Source organism: Zingiber officinale, chromosome 4A (genome assembly GCF_018446385.1).
Source record: "Zingiber officinale cultivar Zhangliang chromosome 4A, Zo_v1.1, whole genome shotgun sequence".
Taxonomy (NCBI): domain Eukaryota; kingdom Viridiplantae; phylum Streptophyta; class Magnoliopsida; order Zingiberales; family Zingiberaceae; genus Zingiber; species Zingiber officinale.
In genome coordinates this window covers 158,378,498-158,399,184 of record NC_055992.1, presented here as the reverse complement: position 1 = coordinate 158,399,184, position 20,687 = coordinate 158,378,498, and the positions used below count along the sequence as shown (strand labels likewise).

General features: G+C 36.5%; 3 protein-coding genes across 3 annotated transcripts; 2 read left to right on the top strand and 1 right to left on the bottom strand.

The window, feature by feature from the left end:
* Positions 1–756: 756 nt before the first annotated feature.
* On the top strand, positions 757–4,611 carry LOC121971891 (2-hydroxy-6-oxononadienedioate/2-hydroxy-6-oxononatrienedioate hydrolase-like). Its single transcript, XM_042523391.1, has 5 exons — positions 757–1,458; positions 1,695–1,787; positions 1,959–2,026; positions 2,092–2,230; positions 4,143–4,611. Exons 1-5 carry the CDS (start codon positions 829–831, stop codon positions 4,146–4,148), a joined length of 936 nt encoding a protein of 311 aa, XP_042379325.1. The 5' UTR covers positions 757–828; the 3' UTR covers positions 4,149–4,611.
* Positions 4,612–5,136: 525 nt separating this feature from the next.
* LOC121971892 (ras-related protein Rab11D-like) lies at positions 5,137–8,688 on the top strand. Its single transcript, XM_042523393.1, has 2 exons — positions 5,137–5,484; positions 7,924–8,688. The coding sequence occupies exons 1-2, from the start codon at positions 5,267–5,269 to the stop codon at positions 8,363–8,365; spliced, it is 660 nt and encodes a 219-aa protein (XP_042379327.1). The 5' UTR covers positions 5,137–5,266; the 3' UTR covers positions 8,366–8,688.
* A 2,165-nt stretch (positions 8,689–10,853) lies between these two features.
* LOC121972974 (formin-like protein 14) lies at positions 10,854–11,849 on the bottom strand. Its single transcript, XM_042524580.1, has 2 exons — positions 11,263–11,849; positions 10,854–11,172 (listed from the first exon to the last, which is right to left on the bottom strand). The coding sequence occupies exons 1-2, from the start codon at positions 11,847–11,849 to the stop codon at positions 10,854–10,856; spliced, it is 906 nt and encodes a 301-aa protein (XP_042380514.1).
* Between the last annotated feature and the right edge of the window lie 8,838 nt (positions 11,850–20,687).

The following is a 20,687-nucleotide window of genomic DNA, read 5'->3' as shown; positions in this document are numbered from 1 at the left end:
AGCATGATTTTTTTCCCACTTCAATTGGATGGAAAATATACTAAATTTTCTTTAAATAGTACTAATTGGATAGAAATTATACTAGATTTTTTTAAAATGGTATTAAATTTAGGAGGAATTATATTAAAATAGAAAAAAAATTGATCAATTTAATAGAAAATATATTCGATTCTAGTGTAAAGTGCTGACTTTAAGAAGATTTATACTTATTTTTGGACCTTTTGTATCTAAAAAATACGATAGATAATTAGATAATAATATTTATATGAGGAAGTTAAGCAAATGAAATTTTACTGGTAGAGAATGAAAATAAAATATTTTAGAATTAAAGATTACATACAAAATTAAAATTACGATTGAGTCCTTTATTTTACCCTTCAAACTACTGAAAGACCAAAAATCTGAACGGAATGATTTAACGCACGGTCTTCTATTTTGTGATTAGACCAAGTTTCGTAACTGTGGGACCCGGACGAACATTTCCATTTCTAGTTGGTTAGTCGGTCACAACAACACGGAATGACGTAACGCACGCAAGTAATCACGACGCAGGCACGTGTTGCCAACGTTTCCATTCCTAGTTGGTTAGTCGCTCACAACAACCCGGACAATGGCCAACACCTCACCTCGTTCGGGTTGAAACCGTGTCTCTCCAACGTCAGGAAACAGGGACGCACCGTTGGTATCCATGTGTCCGCGTCATCCTGATGGCAACGTGTGCTTTCTGGACGTCATTATTCGCATTTAATTCCTGGTCGCTGGTTCGATCGCTGCTCCTCCCGATTGGAATGAAATCCGATTCGGAGGTTCGCCGGCACCGGAGTCGAGATGTCGCCTCCGTGCCTTAGCGTCACCCTCTTGCGCGATTGGTGCCACAGCTGCGCCTTCCTCGCAGCTGGCCTCCGCCCTTCCCTCGCCATCCTCGCGGACGGCGCCTCCATCCATTGCTGGACCCCGGCGCGCCCGGACCCTTCTCGCCGCCCTCTCGTCCTCCTCCATGGCTTCGGAGCCACCGCCATCTGGCAATGGTCCCACTACCTCCGCCCCCTTCGCCGTTCCGGATTCGACCTCTACGTCCCCGATCTTCTTTTCTTCGGAGCCTCCGAAGCGCCCGGATCGGACCGGTCCGAGGCCTACCAGGCCCGATGCGTGATGGCGGCTATGGAGGATCTCGGCTTGCGGAGATTCGGCCTCGTCGGGGTGAGCTACGGAGGGTTCGTGGCGTACAAGATGGCTGCGATGTTTCCGTCAGCCGTGGAGCGGGTGGTGCTCTGCTGCGCCGGCGTGTGCCTCGAGGAGAGGGATCTCGCCGAGGGCCTATTTGTCGTTTCGAACGCGGATGACGCGGTAGAGATCCTTTTGCCCCAGTCGCCGGACAAGCTTCGTCAGCTCGTCCGGCTGTCCTTCGTCCACCCACCGCGCATAATGCCATCTTGCTTCCTCCGGGACTACATACAGGTTGATCATAGATGATCAATCCGAAGATCTATCTTACATTAGCTTCAAAATTAGGACGGATTATGATTAGGTTTTGATTGAATCGACATTATCATTCAAAGACAGCCATGCTCTAACTCTAAACCTTCTCATTCATCTATCAGACCAACATGAATGCCAAGCAGATTTCTTGTTTTCCTCATGAATGTGAAGCGAGACTTGCTTTGATAGTTACTGCCCTTGTCTTTTTTTTCCAGGTAATGTGCACAGTTTATGCAAAAGAGAAGATAGAGTTACTTCATGCTTTAATCTATGAAAGAAAACACTTGGTCCTTCCAGAGATTGCACAGGTGATCATTCCTTATGCCCCATTTTCATTTTTTTTTTTTTTACCTTTGCAGAATCCATTAGTACGGTACTGAAGATTGTTTCATCTTATCTAGGCTACTTGAAAGATAAACTGCTTATGATTATGTTAATACTACGTTGTTACATCTTAAGATACCTGTTTCTCTGTACAGCCAACCTTGATAGTTTGGGGCGAGAAAGATCGAATTTTTCCTTTAGAGTTGGGTCACAGATTAAAGAGGTGAGTAGATGGATTATAAAGCACAGTTCTAGAGATCATATTTGTTCTAAATGTAAAACCTGCAGGCATTTAGGAGATAGAGCTCAGCTAGTAGTCATCAGGAATGCTGGGCATGCTGTTAATCTTGAGAAGTCTAGAGAATTTTGTGAGAATATAGTCAAATTCTTCCATGATTCTTCCTTCAATGATCACAATTGGCAGAAGGTATGAGTCTATTTCTGGAGAAAGTAAGTTTAATGATGATTGATCTTTATCTCAAAGGAGTTTAGGCTACTCTTGTAGAATTGTTTCTATTGTTGTAACAATTAAGCCTACTCTGTGAATACCTTCTTGGAGAAACTATTCTTCCATGACTAGAAAAGTGAGCTTATATGGTTGAAACAAAACTATAGGGAACTTCTTGTCAAAAACAAATTGGCCTTGAACCCCACTTGGTGTGGCTGGTCTAACCATCCAACTCATATGTTTGGAAACTCATTATGTTGTTGAACCTAGAACTAGATTAGTTTTGGACCAAGAATCCTAAAAACTAATTTCTGCGTTCGGAATTGTTGAACTTAGAACTACATAAGTTTTCTTGATTCTTGTATTCATAACCGCGTGCGCGTGTGCATATTTTTTTAATCTTGACCACAGAGTGTCCCCATACCATATTTTTCATTTAGAACAGTAGCTACAAAGTTACACCCGTTAGAAACTTTGCATGTTGACAAAAAACCCTCCACATCTTGCCCACCATTCATAAGAAGTTTCATCAAAATTGTTATACAGAAAAAGAACTTCATCCAAACAGATCTACAACATTACAAATTTTATGCCCACCATTCACAAGATAGGCAAGTCACACATACCATAGAACACAATGTACATAAAGAGAATACTTAGGTCTCGGCTCACTTACTAACTTTTACATCTAAAGCTTAGTTAAATGCTACTATTGCTACCAAATTCAACTCGGCAAACAGATCCAATGTAGCTTTCAACTTGAATGTCGATGACTTATTTGTTAGGAAGTAATCGACATTGTTCTTACATTATTTTGCTTTACAACCTAACAAGTTGATGGCCTGCCTACTGCATGTTACATGCAAGAATGACAAGAAAATCTTCATATTTGACTGTTTAAAAAAATAATAATAATTTTTACTGTTATTAAAAAAAAAGTGTTGATTTATGAACTATTATGTTTTCATCACCTACAATTTTTAAAGTTTTTAAATGATCTCTTAAATTCATGAGGACTTTTCCCTCTCAACCCTAAAAGCGTTTGACCTTAAATGAGATGAGATAAATTAATAGGACTTATTAATCTTGAAAAAAAAATGTGTAGAATGAGCATGAAGTTGGAGGGATGATATGTTGCACATTCATCCGTGAGCACTTAGTGTTATTTTTCAAAAAAAAAATAAATCACTTCCTTTAGCCTAAATACACCCTAAATCCTAAAACAAATAAAATAAAAAATAAAAAAAATTAACACTCGATGCTCACATATAGGTGTACAACATAACATTTCCGTAGTAAGTTGTGTATGATATAAGATGGAATAATTTTTTTATATATACATGGATGTAAATATGTGCACTAAAAATTAATAGGATGAAGTTGCATAAAGAATTAATAAAATAAATAAAATGATTAAAGAAGTTCCCAAAAAATCTTTTACCCTTCAGTAATTAGCATTCATGTACATACTTGACAAGGATTAGTTGAATGGTAAAGACTCAATGTTTAAGCTCACATAGATTTAACTATGAAGATCCATGAAGTTCCCAAGTCAAACTTAAGGACAGAAGGGGAGATAGATTCCACTTGTCATAATCTTGAAGTACATTTAACTCACCATTTATACTGACCCAAAAAATCTAAAATCAACCAAAGCATTCTTGAGCCAATTAGAACATCATACCTAATATAAGATTTTATTTTATTTTTTTAATTTGCCTATCAACCTATCTGCTTCCGCAGTTGAATTTATGTAAATAATGAGCATATGCATAGCTTTTGTAATATTCCTGTTTTATGATCTTGGAATATTAAATATACATCTGCTGGAAACTATTATAGCTCAGTTTAAAATCATCACATTATCCTAAACTTTGTTGTTTCATTGTAGGTCTAGTAAGATCGACATCAGCTAGTTATCAATCTCGACTTTCAACTATTTATGTATCCATCCGTTGCATCAAAGAAGAGCCCCGAAGCTAAAAAATTTCCCCTGATATTTAACCCAATTTTGGATTGAAGAGAAAACGAAAAGCTGAACTTGGGTTCTTGTGTTGGTCAATTACAAGAAGATTGCAAGTACATACGGTTTCTTTGTGGTTTTTGTTGAGGTAATCTAGTAGCGTTCTTTCTGTTTTTGCACTTTTTGTAAGGTTTCCGCTGTGTTAAAATTTTGTATATAATTCCATCACTTACCATAGTTTTATCTAGCAGAGGGATTAATGGTCTTGATATATCTACTAAATATGGCACAGATTGTATAGTCCGAGCAAATGTATTCTATTGAACAAGCTCGATCGATGTGATCTTATGGTCATAAAGAAGAGATGATCACTAGATTTTTTTTTAATTGGCACTAAGTTCTGGTTTATGCTGATTAATATTCGATTTACGCTGATTAATATCGCGGGATGCAGTGGAGAGATCTATGTAGATCAGTTTTTTACCTTAGAATTTTTGGTGTTTTTTTTTATATTTTTGCCCAATAGAATAAATTGCTTTTAGAGTAAAAAACGAATGATTATATCGCTCAACTAAAAAAAACCTTAGGCCTTCTTTAATTATAAAAAAACAATAAAATAATAAAATTAATATCAAAATTAATTTTTTAAATACATTTAAATTTATGCGTTCGGTATAGAAAATTTTCCCTTTTTTAATCAGGAATTCGCGAGGCTACATATCGTTACTAATGTACTTGTCCAAAAACACACCCAGTTTACAATATCAGTTATTTAGAACGATACCGCACCCCTATTCAATCAGGTAAACCGCCGTGTACAAGCTCTTTATGTAAATGAACTCTCAGCAGGAAAGCAACGTCCCGCTTACTGCCTCACCGACCGTGATGCAGACTCGAGGAGAGCGCTTTGCTTTATATATATTACTTGTTTCGGCACCGTCGGCTTCCTCGGTCACTGAAGCGAGCCAGCGAGGAGTGGGGCATCGACTCACCTCCGGTGCTCGCTCCTCAGGGCGACAAGCGGCAGCTCGAGCGAGAGGTCGGAGGAGGGAATGGCCGGCGGCGGAAGCGACAAGATCGACTATGTGTTCAAGGTGGTGCTGGTCGGCGACTCGGCGGTGGGGAAATCGCAGATCCTGGCGCGGTTCGCGCGGAACGAGTTCGCGCTAGACTCCAAGGCCACCATCGGGGTGGAGTTCCAGACGCGGACCCTCGTCATCCAACACAAGAGCGTCAAGACCCAGATCTGGGACACTGCCGGCCAAGAGAGGTGCCGCTTTATTTACTCAGCTCTGAGCCCTGCAACTTACCCTTTGTCGTACGAGCTGCTTAGATCTTGTTTTGCTGTGTGATTCTGTCATTCAACACTTTTGGCTAGTTGTTTCCATTTTTATCTCTTACGCTATGGAATTTGGTTTCTTTGGTCGCAATCACAGTGAAATGTGGGCGAAGAAATGAACAAGTTACGTATTTATTTAGGGGGATGCTGATATAAATAGAATGAATGGTAGGAGTTTTAGATCCCATAGCTTTTTCAGGAGGCCATATTATTTAATCTAGGTGCACAGGGCTACAACTTTTTTTTTTTTTAATCTTGTGTTCTTTGGTAGATTGTATTTATTAGTTGATGATTTATCCTATCTCTTGTTCCATACTAGCATTTTGTCTATGTTTTTATGGTCTGTGAATAGCACAATAACATTTGAATCGTGGATGGCAAACTCCTCTGATCTTGCTATGGATCGGCTAAGTTGGAGGTGAGAAATTGAACACCCCTCTATGAGATTTGTGAAGTCTTGATTAATCATAGATAAATTGATACAGTTCGTGATTAACCATTGGTAATTGTCTGAGATACTACATAAATTTGTGGAATTTAGTGAAACTACTCGATTTGGTTGGTTTGTCTGATTTCTACTGGGGAATCTTTCTCGATCAACAAGGGTAGGGAGTAGGATGTTCAGGCATTTGGGGCCATTGATTGTTGGTGACAAAAATGGTTTAGATCTAGATTTGGATTGGAGTCTTGCGATTTTGAGAGGAAGAGAACTCAAGGTGAGGAAGATGAGCAATTTGGTGTCATATGAAGGTAGATAGGAATACATAGAGCAAAGAGGAATGTGTGCCTATTCTCACTTCTTCTAACATATCTCTCAAAGGCTCATATTGTAATGGGCTATGATCAATTTCTCTAATTATTTAGATGTCTATTTGTTTCTTTGTCTTGTATAAATTAAATCAGATGTCGTATATTGTCTTTCACTTTGAGAGGTTGAAATGTTTTTATTAAGGTAATGATGTTAATTTTAGACAATTGTTTTATTCATATATCATATCTAAACTATCAATCTCCTGAAAAAAATAAAGAAATTAATTTTCTATTAAAAATTATTTTTTGGATTCACATATTATAAAATTCTACTTAGTGTTATCAATGTTTTCGCCGTCGCCATTCTATATGAAACAAATATTTTAAAATTATACCACTATGAATCTAAAATAAAATGAATTTACAAATTAGTTGCCTTCTTATCAATCTGTAATTTTGTAATCATGTCTATGACAGTCTTTTAGTTTTATTTGTACTTTGTCATCACTATGCACTAATATTAAAAGTTTCATCAATAATTCAAATATTTATATGCAACTTGTAATTCTTCTTTAAAAAAACATGTGAGATACTGGGACAATTTTTTTGTGCTGCAATTGTTTCTTTCATGCCTAATCACATATATTTCCAGTCTAGCCTTCATCAGACCCACATTCAGTTTAATGCATTGTTCTAGTCTATTATAGTTTCGATAGAGGTAAAAGAAGATAAAATTTAGTAATACCAGGTCTTAGTAGCCACGACTTCTTTCAATATTTTATATCCCATCTCTTCCCTAATAGGAGTGATACCTTCTTAAATCACATTTACCATATTACAAAATGCATATCGTCTGCAGTATGAAAAGAAATATGATTGCAAAAAAATATTTACCGATAGAACATTTCGAAGTTGTCTTAATTGGTTGTTTGGATTTTTGTGTTTTTAGAAACATTTGATCAATATGCCCTTGAGGATATTGGCCATCATTGATTCTCACACTAGCACTTCTTTCCAATCCAGATTCTCTTCTCTGCTCTTCCCCTAGTGATTCTTTAATGCAAATGATCTCATCCCTCTTTTTCTAAGATTTTCTTTGAAAAACTTTTACGTTCTCACATGGTCATTCTTATTTATTTCTCTAAATTAAGATTTTTACCACCAGTAATATCTTCTTATAACTTAGATGTACTATCATGTCATTTTTGACATTAGTAGGACAATTGGTGCAAACTTTTACATGTCCTCTATATCCAGCTAAATATTCTTTCCATCATAACACTCCACCATATGTTACTTTTCTGCACCATTTACATTTAGCTGTTTTCGAGCTGGATCTAGCAATTTGTCATGTAGTCAACCGATGTCTTTGACTAGTTACTTTTCTTTTGACCTAACCATTTATGATATTGATTTTTTTTTGAATTACTCAAAATCTAATTAAATAGTTTTTTATAGTTTAAATTAAATTCTGATTTAGATCAATTTCAGTTAAAGTAATTTTAATTCTTAGTTAAATTACTCTAATTCATTTTAGTTAATTAAATTGACCTTAACTTCATCTGTTTGCTCGCTTATTTGAACTGGAATCTGATGAACATTTGCTGCTAAAATTTTCAGATATAGAGCCGTCACTAGCGCATACTACAGAGGTGCAGTTGGGGCTTTGTTGGTCTATGATATTACAAGGCGTCAAAGCTTTGATCACATTCCCCGGTGGCTCGAGGAGCTGCGTAGCCACTCTGACAGGAACGTCGTGATCATGTTAGTCGGCAACAAAAGTGATCTCGAGGACCAGCGAGATGTAACCAAGGACGAAGCCCTAGAATTTGCTCAGAAGGAAAACCTCTTCTTCCTAGAAACATCAGCACTCAAAGCAACCAACATTGAGAATGCCTTCCAAACAGTGCTCACAGAGATCTTCAACATTGTGAACAAGAAAAACTTAACTTCAGAGCCACACAACAGCAATGGCATGCCCGCGCTGCCCGGTAAGAAGATCATCCTACCTGGGCCAGCTCAGGAGATACCGAAGAACAAGGCATGCTGTACGAGTTCCTAAATGTCGGATGCCTCATTCATTCTTGACTATAAAGTTGCCTGCTAGATCCATTTGGTTTATCTTCTGATGCCGAAGTGGAGGATGTATCAATGCGAGAGATAAAATTCCACATTTCTAGTATCAAAATATTTTCCATGTATCGTACAACATAATCTCATTCACATGTTTGAAGTGAGATACAAACAAGAGTCCTACACATGTTGAAGCTCGATCAACTAGGCTTATTTGATAGATGAGATGTTTCTTACGAGTCTTTATCAAAACTTGTCTCATCGATAACTCGGTTGATCCTGTTGATCAAGTTTTAGTTTTCACGCATCTAATCACCCTCCCCACGCCACAATTTCTTGATGATTCTAGGTACAATGTGATATGAAATGTCAAATAGTTGCTCTTCGATAGCGCGTTTTGCCATACCAAGGTATGAGTTAGCATGTAAGCCGGATTGCTTGATCACCGGTACTCAATCTAATAAGTTATAGTGAAGGGAGCTTTAGATCTAAGCAAGAAGTCTTGAATTGAAAATTGCAAGCTCTTTTGCTTGTCCTTGATACAATCATATTAACTTAAGTATGAAACAATTTATTTTTCGTGTTAGTTGTTGTGTCAAGTGACAATCAAAAACCTTTTATATGATGATTCAAATAGTGTAAAATAGTATTAAGTCGACCTATGCAAATTACTAAGTTGCCCTAGACATTTATTTATGGCCATTGGAATCCAAAATTATATTGCAATCTTATTGCATAGGTTGACCTAACCAAAGGCTAGGTAGATTTACTTTCAAATGTAAAGTTTGCTTTTGAGGATTGAGATAGGCCAACTTATGAAAAAGCTAGGTTGAGTTATCTTCAAACAAAAGGTTTGACTTTTGGAATCTACCATCGAGGTTGACCTACCAAAATTCTCTGTCTCCATACTTCAAATAGAATATTAGGCACCTAAGATCTTCCATTAGATTGACCTATCAAGTTGTTTGATCAACCTACCTTTAACTAAAAAGTTTGGCACCTAAGATGTCCGGCTCACCCTACAATGTTAAGAGACACAATAGTAAGGTCTAAATCTTTCGAGCTTGCGTTACCACTTATCATTTCATTAGTTGAAGTTACCATTTTACTAACATAGCTCTTCGGTAATGAGCGCTTACCTAAATACTAGCATTTATCTTCGCATAAACTATCTAAAATAAATTCAAAATGATACAATAATATTGCATTGGTTGGTCTTCTCATGATCTTTAAACTTGATGTCGTCATCAAGGTAGAAGCTAAACATACTTCAATCAAAGCTTCACGAGCCTAATGAACTTGAAAATATATATAACTAGCGTAAATCATTAATCTAAAGACCTTCTAACAAAGGAGAAATCGTATACTTTTAACACGATGAATAACTATCGAGGAACTTTAATTGTGATAGTATTGATTGACAAGCAATCTCATTTGTAGTCTTGTAAATGCACATGTAGCCTCCGAGGTAGGGTTGAGTTGGCTAGTACGGGGTAAAGTTGTTACCATAAGGTAAGGGTTTGAATTTCGACAACGTTGAGGAAAAAAAGTCTTCCCTGCACTAACCAACTATAGTTTTCCGATTTACCTCCTCATAGATGGTCGGCCGACTATATGGGGTCGCTAGGGTGACGGATTCCACCTTTTTGCTACCATTGCAAACGTATATATGGAGCATGTGGCTTCACATTCATGTGTTGATTCATTGAAAAAAATAATTTGGTTAAAAACATAATACTATTATGTGAAAGACTATAATATTTTATGTAAAACAAAGATACCCTAAGATTAATTATACCTTTCCTTCTCATGTGAAAGAAAGGGTTGGACATATGAGAGTTGTACTATAATCAATACTATACTATGATTAATACTTAGAGAAATTGAAAAATAAATAGTAATTGCCAATTGATGAGAACATTAATGAATCTTTTAAAAGCATCTGAGAAAATTGATGATGAATCTTTCTTTCTTTTTTCTCTTTCTCAATAAGAACACTCATGAATGTGTTAATTAATGGCAAAGGAAACCCTTTATATATGTATCACTAATTAATCGGTTAATCAATTCTAATTATGTGTGGCTTTAATGAATATATTAATGGTTATGTTTATGTTTATCTACCACTAAAAATATTCAATGAGCTTAGTTATTTTCAAATTAATAGAACAAGTCACCTAATTAATTAAAGTGTGTTTACTATCTCATGAACTAATTGGAGAGGAGATGGAGAAAGAGTTGAGGCATTGATCAAACATAGAATACAAGAAGTAGAGAGTCCTCTTAATTTTGCAATATAAAAATGGTGAGTAATCAAGGCGTTTACCAAGTGTGATGATGATGATGATGATGATGATGATTGATGGATGTGATGAGTGAGTGGTATTGGCTGCCGTTGTAAACACCACATTTTCAGAACACTTTTTTTTTTTTTTTTTTTGATCTTCTTCTTCTTAGATTTTGATTCTGAGTGACGGCTAACTCTGGTTGTTGTGGAAGTTTCTGAAGTGGAACTTGGATCGAGGTAGCTCAGGGGTCTGCTGCTCGCTTTCTTGGTCTTCCACGTGCCATCGGGGATTCGTGGCGGCGCTGTGGGAAATGAAGTCCGGCGGCAGCGGAGGCTGCGCCATTTGTGGTTGAGGAGGCTGGAGGAACGGCGACGAGGGGAAGGCGGCTTCTCTTGGTCGTTGCATGCTGCCGTCGAAGAGCGAGAGGTTGAACTTGTCGTGATCGTGATATTTTGGAGGGATGGGGTCGGAGGGATCCGGCGTTGCACCGATGGTCGTGGCGAGGTGGCTCCGGGTGATGGAGGCGATGGTGTGGTCGAAGAGGGAGGCGGAGGCGGAGGCGGACGAGGAGGAGGAAGAGGAGGAGGAGGAGGAGCACGGGGAGGGGATCATCTTGTGGGCGGAGGGGTGGAGGAGGAAAGGGGGAACCGCTCCGGAGGCCGCGGCTGCGCCGAAGAGGTCGAGGCGAGGGTGCGCGGGGAAGGGGGCGGCGGCGAAGGGGGGAGTGGGGAATCCGGTGAACTGCTGGACCATGGCGCGGAAGTTGGAGGTCTCGGTGTTGATCACCGTGGTCGGCGTCCGCCGCGATGCTCTCGCCCGCTTCCTGGGCCCTCGCGGCGGCGGTTGCGATGGGGCGGCGGCGGTTGCCGCCGGCATGGAGAACGGAGGCTGCGGAGGAGGCGAAAGAGCAGCAGCAGCAGCAGCAGCCGCAGTCGCGGGAGAGTTCCAGGCTGCGTCGAGGGAGAGAAGCGCGGCCTCAGGCGGCGGTGGCGGTGGCGGGAAGGGGAAGGGGGTGAAGTAGGGCGAGAAGGCGTCGAAAATGGAGGATGAGGAAGCGATGCTGGCCGTGGACGGCTGGAAGGAGTGGAAGGAGGAGAGATGATGAGCTTGGGAGTGGACGTCGTCTTCGTCGTCGTTGTCGGCGCTGGTGGACGTCTGGTTGCTAGCGCTGTTGGTAGAATCCATGAAGAAGAAGAAGAAGAAGAAGAAGCGAAGCAGGAAGCAGGAAGCAGGAAGCAGGAAGCAGGAGAGGAAGAAGCAGACTGTGGCGTGGTTTAATTGAGAGAGGGCCAATTAATTAGAGTTAGGCATTGTGGTTTGCTTTGGGTGGGTGAGGAGGGAAAGGGAAAGGGAAAGGGAAAGGGGAAGGAGAGAAAGAGAGGGATAGGACAAATTGAGCTCATGCTTCCATTAAGATTTCCGAATGGGTGGGACCAACCCAACCTAGTCTCACACTGTATGGTACGGTAAATCTATAATATATATAGTATGCATTACTAAGGCATCTTCACATGTTCGAATATCCCGAACCCCTCTCAAGCACCCTGATTTTCAAAAACGAATCGAGATATTTGGAAGGGATTCTAGGCGTTTGGATATATGAGAGTCGTCCAAGAGTGTGCATCGAACGAACGTGTAGAATATCATAACAGTATATATACACACAAAATTGATATGTTGCTCGACGCCTCCTGCGCGACCGTTAGCGAAATCTGACGTGGGCTATCTGATGCGACCAAAATCTAAATTTTTTTATCTCTCTCATATGCCTAGAACAACTTTTTTTTTCCTTTGCCCTTAAATTAAAATAAACAACTTTTCTCTCTTTCTTCTGAAATTAAAATAAAATTCTCGTTCTCTCTCATATGATTGCATACAACAATCATTATGGTGTACATGCTAATTTTTAAAGGTAGTGTAACTGCTACAATGTTGTAGCAGCTACTATACAATAACTGTTACACGTTGTAGTTACTGCGTTATAACAGTCACTGCACCATTGTAATCGTTATAGTTGCTACTGCACAATTGTATAAGTTACTGTACCATTGTAGCAACTACTACACAATGTTGTAGTAGACACTGCACCGTTGTATTAGTTATTGTACAATTGTAGCAACTACTACACAACACCGTTGTAGCTGATACAACTGTGCAACTACTACATAATAGTTGCTACAGCGTTGTATCATCAGTACTACAATGATTGTTGCATGTAACAATAGGAGAGAGAAAACATAAATTTATTTTAATTTAAAAGGAAAGAAAGAAAATTTGTTGCATGCAGATGAGAAAATGATTAAAAAAAATAATTTTGGCTGAGTCAAATCATCCATGTCAAATGTCGCTCATGGTCGTGCAAGAAGCATATGATATATATATATATATATATATACTAAAGGAAAATATCAAGGATAGACACATAAAATGATGGGCCCATAAAAGTGAAAATAGTGGGACATGAATTTATGTGTCTATCCCTGAACTTTTTCTTGAGATTTTTTTCCTCTACGTATCATTACTTATATATATAGGATTTTACTAACCTAAGGACCTTATATCGTACACCCAGTGTACATACTATAACTCAACCTTTAAATACTAAAGACAAAATTTTATTAGAATAACCGAAGGTTTGAAAAAAATAAAACAAAAAATAAAAAAAAAATGAAATGCACTGGTCTGTATAGCAGTTTTGTAAGTTTGGTCCGCAGGATAACTTTAGTGTATATATATATATATATATATATATATATATATAATATGTTGGGCAACTCGATGTTTATGTCTATATGCGACTTTTACTGTAGCAGTATCGTGTCATTTTTTTTTTCTATTGTAACAGTGCCTCATCATAATTTAAAAGACGGTGAATGGCCTCTTTTCCCTTTCCCTCTCGAAAACTCAAATATTTCAAACTCTCCTCCTTCGATCTCCCTCACGCCACTTTCATTGTCTTCACCGATCAACTCCCTTAGTGTTGCCTTGCCTCGCCCGCGGCCGTTCATCTACATGTACGTGTCCATATTCTACTATCTGTCTTTTAACTCTATGCTCTAGCCTCGTCTTAGAGTTTAAGGTCTAGCACGTTGTAACGACTACGAAATTGTAGCTGTTACAACATTCATGTGTTCTAAGAATCGTAGCTGCTACAATATTCTAGTGTAACTACGTTGTAGCAGTTACGAAATTGTAGCTGCTACAATGTGGATACACCGGAATAAGAACGTTATAGCAGCTGCGGTTTCGTAGCTGCTACAACGTAGTTACACCGGAACAAGAACATTGTAGCAGCTATTGTTTCGTAGCTACTATAATATTGTATCTGTTGTAACCACGTTGTAATAACCACAAATCATAGCTGCTACAATGTTCTTGTTTTGGGCAGTATGTTGTAGCAGCTACTAAATTCTAGCTGTTACAATGTTCTTGTTAAACTAGCTGAAATAATGTATCATTAAAATATTAATTATTTGTTTATAGATTTAAATGGCGTCTAGTACTTCAACCTCCCACGGAAACTCTACTTCTCGTGCATATTATAAAAAAAATAATGGAAAAGTAACATCCCCAATTTAAGTCATTCATAAAAGCACTTGAACCAAATGACTGATAGCTAGAGTTGTTAAGTAAAAGCTCATTTACGTGGGCTCTAGACATACTGAATATTGCAAATATTATAGACCTTGTATAAAATATGTTTGACAATTATCACTATCTTGTTAAGGGTTTCATCTTTCAGAATCAGAAGATTGGATTCATAAGAAAATATGTTGCACTCATTCTAGAACTTCCATATCATGGCGATAAAATTCCTTTGCATTTGGATGTCAGTTTCACCCCACTATCTTCAATATTTCATAGATCGGATGTGTTCAAAGAGTAAAATAGAGAAGAAGTTGATCAATGTCAACAAACAATCATATCCTAAATCTGATGTTTGATTTGTCAACTTGTTATTTTATATTTTTTTATATACGTGTTATTTACTACTACTAACATTGTATCTAAACTACTAATAAAATCACTACTTGATTGTGTAAATGACTTTAAAAATATAGGTAGATATAATTGGTGTAAAGATGTATATGACTACATGACCCCACATATAAAGGTTATAAGTGTGATACTTTCTTAAAGGCCTAAGCCATAGGGGTTTGAGGGAAATCAAACTCCAATGTTGAAAAGATTTGCACACCTATTTGCTATAAGTTATTAAATTTTATTGTAACTTCATTGATTTAAAATTTATAACCATAATTATTATATTGTAGGTTTGGATGTTTGAACATATTAATTAGAATCATAGAGCCACACAAGAACTTTGCCCTTCCATGAATATGTCGATGGAACTAAACAATCTCACATATATCTACAATAAAAACCATGATTGGCTAGCGACCTTCATAAAAAATAATATCAGCTTTGGTTCCATCAAATTTAGAGGAGCATCTACAATTAACTAATTTCCTAACGATGTAGCAGAGCAAATTGATGATCAAATTACACAGAACTTCACCATGTCTTTTCTTGAGCAAGCAGAGGATGCTCAGAAGCATGTAGTAGATAATGTTCAGGAGGAGCATGTAATAGAGCATGTTCAAGAACAAGTTGTAGAGGATGTTCAGGAGCAAATTGAATATCAATGTTGCAAGGTAAAAGATGTTCAACTTGCTGAGCCACAAACTTTGGTTGCTGAGTTGACCAAGGATATTAACAAGAGGATACAAAATAAGAGAACTCTAAGATTTACTAGATAGGAATGCCAGAAATGCTGAAATTAGCATTGGTGACAAGGACAAGAGAATTGGTGAAAAGGATAAAATTTTAGTTGTACAGAGCTCCAAACACAGCTGCATAGTAAGGAATTAGCAGAGCCATGAGCAACCCCGACTATTGATGATAAAGAGGCCATAGAGCGCCTAAAGAGGCTATATAGCCTAATCCGCCAACACATACAAGACAAAAGAGGTGTCTTAAACAGAGTTTTGAGCCACTACCGCCTATACAATTTGAACAAGCCCTTAAAAGAAAGAGAACTGATAGAAAACAAATAACTTAGGGGAAAGAGAAAGACAAGGAGATTGTTCAAGATGAGATTATAGAAGCCTATATTTTATCAAACAGAACTCATCAAATCAACAACAACAGCTTGTTAAGAAGTGAAGGTAGGGTTGATACTAGTTAATTTTTTGTCATTAATTCTCAATGACATGTTTGTTTATTTATTTGTTTAGCAAGTGAAGACATGTTTTAAGAAAAATAACAAGGATGTGGTAGCAGATGCATTATTGAAGCTTAATCAATTAAAGTGAGTTAGTTGGTAGCGTAGTTATAAACGATTGTAAAACAATGATGATTAATTTGTTGAAGTTTCATATAGTGTATATTAAAACAAGAATAATACCAATTTTTTTTATCTTTTTCATGTTATATTAACAATAATACATTTGAATGTTGAATTTCACTATCAACATTGAAAACATTTGAATGTAATTTTCCGTAGCTGCTACAAATATAGAAGTTGTGAATACTATTCAATTATCATAATAGTGATAATTTGTTATTATGTTTTTGTTTATTTATGTAGAGTTACGGTACTTCCAGTATAGTCCAACTTTACTTTCTCAATAGATTTACAATCTTTTATGACAATATTTGTTTGGGCTCGGTACACTGATGACAATTACATAAATGCATATTGGATAATTATAGTAAATGAAGTCAAAACTTCTGACACACCATACTATCTATCCATATTTTGTGGAGTTAAGTTTATTGTAAGTATTTAACTATTGAACTAATCTTTTTTATTTTTTTCTTGAATATAGTCTACTAAAAATTGATTTTGCTTACATAGGATTTATTTGAAATGATTGATGTCGATGCATTAGTACAAACTATTAAAACTGATGAAGATAAGGTCATTAAATATATCTTCTGTCCTCTTAATAATAAAGATAATCACTGACATCTAATGGTTATAGACTTGGACGAAGGTCAAATAATTTATTATAATTCTGTCGGCACGATAGAAACTTCTATCTTTTAAATAAACTGTATGTATTAAGTTTTATATTCTATTACAATTAACTTTTAATATGTATTGATTACTAATGTCATTTATGAGTAGGTGGTATTTTTTAAGAGTCTCAATTGGTTATACTTTCACATATGATATCGAGGTTTAGCAACTATTTTTGCAAGAGAGTTTAAAACAATTCAAGTAGATGGTCCCACACAAAGCAAGTCATAAGTATTTATTTATGTATCATATTCTTGATTGGAATTAGATTTCTACAAGTTTTTTTTAAAAAATTTGTAGGTTAGATTATGTTTTTTTTTGTAATGGGCTATATTGAGAGTTTAATGTTTCATAGATCAATTGAATTCATCCAAACTAAAATGAAAGCTTATAGATTTAGAATTGGACATAAATTTATGATAAATAAAAACTAGTTAGTGCAAGTATGATGTGGTTGGGTATATAATATCAATGAGGTTGTTGTTGCAAGTATGACATTTAAATTGTGTATGTTTATTTTAAAATGTATGATATGATGTTGTTGCTGCAAGTATGATGTTGTATATTTGTATTAAACTAGTTGGTGCAAGTATGATGTTTTGTAATTAGATCATGTTGTAGCAACTACGAGCCCGTAGTTGCTACAACATGAAGTCTGTATTGTAGCAGTTAGAACGTGGTCATGATTTGATAAATCATGTTGCAGCAGCTACGAGCTCGTAGTTGCTACAACATAGAGTCAGTGTTGTAGCAATTATGAAATCATAGCTACTACAATGTGAAGTCTGTGTTGTAGCAACTATTTGTCTATAACTACTACAACATGGTAATGATTTGATAAATTACGTTGTAACAGTTACGAGCCCATAGTTGCTACAACATGAAGTCTATGTTGTAGTAGTTACGAGTCCGTAATTGCTATAACATAGTCATGATTTAATAAATCACATTATAGCAATTACGAGCCTGTAGCTACTACAACATAAAGTTTGTGTTGTAGCAGCTACGGACTCATAGCTGCTACAACATGAAGTATGTGTTGTAGTAGCTACAAGCCTGTAGTTGCTACAATGTGGTCATGATTTGATAAATCACGTTGTAGCAGCTATGAGCCTGTAATTTCTATAACATTTAGTCTATGTTATAGCAACTATGAGTCTGTAGCTGCTATAACATTGTCATGATTTGATAAATCAGGTTGTAGCAATTATAAGCCCGTAGTTGCTATAAATAAAGTTTGTGTTATAGCAGCTATGGACCCGTAGCTGCTACAACATGAAGTCTGTGTTGTAGCATTTACAAGTCAGTAGCTGTTACAACGTGATAGCAGCTACGGACTCATAGTTACTACAACAAAGACTTCATGTTGTAGCAGCTACAAACCCATAGTTGCTACAACATGAAGTCTTTGTTGTAGTAGCTACGGGTTCGTAGCTACTACAACGTGGTCATAATTTGATAAATCACATTATAGCAACCACGAGCATGTAGCTGCTACAACATGAAGTTTGTGTTGTAGCACTTCATGCATGAAGTCTATCTTGTATCAACTACGGACTCATAGCTGCTACAATATGGTCTTGATTAATTAAATTTTACTAACTCCTCCCGTTGCATTTAATAGACTATAACTCTGAAAATGATATTTCAACTCCCTAAATTAAATTTTACCAACTCCTCCCGTGTATTTAAATCCTTTATCCTTCATTTTTCTAAACCCTAAACCCTTGCATTTCAGATAATGGTTTCTCCTTTACAAATCATAGTGTGTTTAGGAGCCAAGAAAAACAACACCTTCTCCTGGTCGCGTGATATTGGTCGATGATTCAACATCTTTCTCTTCTGTAGGGACTTAGGAAGACTCTTCGTCGGGGTCTTAGGAAGACTCTTCGTCCTCCCTGCCTTCTAAACCAGTAGAAACCTTACAATAAAAGTGGGATCAAGCGATGAGCCAATTGAAGGGGGCGCTTCAAAAACTAGAGGTCACCTAGGTAGCTCTAAAAGAAACCATCAATTTGTTGGAAAGCAATGCTTGCCAGGGGCTCGCTTTAGAAGTCTGTAGGCCAAAAGGATTAATTTGTTGATCTTTCTTTTGTTTTGTTGATGTTCCTTTTATTTTATTGATGTCTTATAACGACTATTTACTTTATTTTGTATGTCTTATAGAATTTGTAACTTTTACTTTTAATGTTGAACGATGCTCTTTGTCTTGTACAAACATGTTGTAGTAGCTACGATTCTGTACCTGCTGCAATACAAGTTTGACGTTGTAATAATTAAGAAATGGTAGGTACTACAATGTGGTTCACAGCTTGTACAAACACGTTATAGTAGCTACTGTTCCGTAGCTATTACAACATAAGTTTAACGTTATAGCAGCTACGAAACCATAGCTATTACAATGTAGTTCGTAGCTTGTAAAAACATATTGTAACAAGTATAGTTCTGTAGTTGCTACAACACAAGTTTGACGTTGTAGTAGTTACGAAACCATAATTACTACAACATGATTTGCAATCTTGTACAAATTGAAAATATTTAAGTAGTAAAGCACAACCACAACCATAAAAGTACAGAACAAATATTTGAAAGAACCATCAAGATCAAACAACGAAATAAATGACAATAATTGCAACTTAGACAATATACATTAAGAACTAATTCCAACATATTATAGTTAACGGAACGCAACCATTAATTACAATAGATTATAGTTAATTGACACAAATAACTATTTGAATTTAACCAACTAATACACACAGCATTGAAAGCATTATTATCTTCAAAAGATGCAAAACTAGATCATGTTGTTAGAACATATAACAATAAATCTAATTATTAACTAAAATTTATAAATCAATAAACCATTATAATTAAATAAAATAAAACTTTTATAGTACCAATTATAGATGACATCTCTTCTTCATATGTATCGTCATTATTGTTATAATGATTATATATATTTGATCTCACAATCAATACATCGTCACATTTAGAAAATTTCCTAAAATTACTTGATTTGTAAATAAAATTGTCATGCAAATATAGAATTAATTGACACATATCTTTACTACAAAATTAGGCAGTTGCGTTAGTCATGTGACACACCTCGATGTCCGCATCCATGACATATTCTAGACTTTGAGGTTGACTTCTCCTTTGATGATTTTAATCTCTTCTCACATCCCTTTGTTCTTACTAAAGATGGATCAATAATACCAGGGGCATCATCCATAGATTTCTTCCATTGACTTTCACCACTACATGTTCTACTAATGTTCATCTCTTGAATTTTGTTGTACACACAATTAAATCGTTCATCTAAGTTTGTCTCCTCATTAGTAAAAAATGCATCATCAGTTAATACTGAAGATTTATAGGATAACCTCAAGTGTCTTGACATCAAAAACCTTTCTAGATCTGGATTATCGATGAAATTTTGTCCCCTAAACAATAGATTGCTCCAATCTTTGCATCTGATGTCCATAGTTTAAGTATATACGTATCGGGCAAATGAACACTTGGTTGATCGGGAAAAAAAGGTAACATATGTCTTAATGGAATACCATCGAACTCAAATTTCTTATAGCTACAGGATATATAGTCCCTTTGTTTGTCATATGTCAGGACCCTTGGTTTGGAGGAAGAACAACTTTGAAATTGTATAACATGGTAAACCACTAACTCAACTCCTATAAATGTTTGTTACATGATAACCATGGCTCTCATTCATTTGATTTTGAAACTCCACACATTTATTTTTTGTGTACACCTTAATAATTTGACTTTCTATTGACTAGTTTGCTTAATCTTCAAATGTTCATCATATTAATTGATCAATAACTAACTTATTGTATCTTTGATGTCTTAGTTAGGGATGTAAATAAACCAAATGGTTCGCGAGCTATTCGGAGCTCGATTGGGTAAAAATCTCGTTCGTTTATCTTATCGAGCCAAGCTCGAGCTTGATTTCGAGCTCGACAGTTTTATCGAGCCGA

Coding starts and splice junctions, on each gene's coding strand:
- LOC121972974 (XM_042524580.1), bottom strand. CDS start 11,849: ATGGATTCTACCAACAGCGCTAGCAACCAGACGTCCACCAGCGCCGAC. Junction 11,173..11,262: donor CACAAGATGATCCCCTCCCC/GTGCTCCTCCTC, acceptor CATCACCCGGAG/CCACCTCGCCACGACCATCG.
- LOC121971892 (XM_042523393.1), top strand. CDS start 5,267: ATGGCCGGCGGCGGAAGCGACAAGATCGACTATGTGTTCAAGGTGGTG. Junction 5,485..7,923: donor GACACTGCCGGCCAAGAGAG/GTGCCGCTTTAT, acceptor TAAAATTTTCAG/ATATAGAGCCGTCACTAGCG.
- LOC121971891 (XM_042523391.1), top strand. CDS start 829: ATGTCGCCTCCGTGCCTTAGCGTCACCCTCTTGCGCGATTGGTGCCAC. Junction 1,459..1,694: donor TCCTCCGGGACTACATACAG/GTTGATCATAGA, acceptor TTTTTTTTCCAG/GTAATGTGCACAGTTTATGC. Junction 2,027..2,091: donor TTGGGTCACAGATTAAAGAG/GTGAGTAGATGG, acceptor TAAAACCTGCAG/GCATTTAGGAGATAGAGCTC.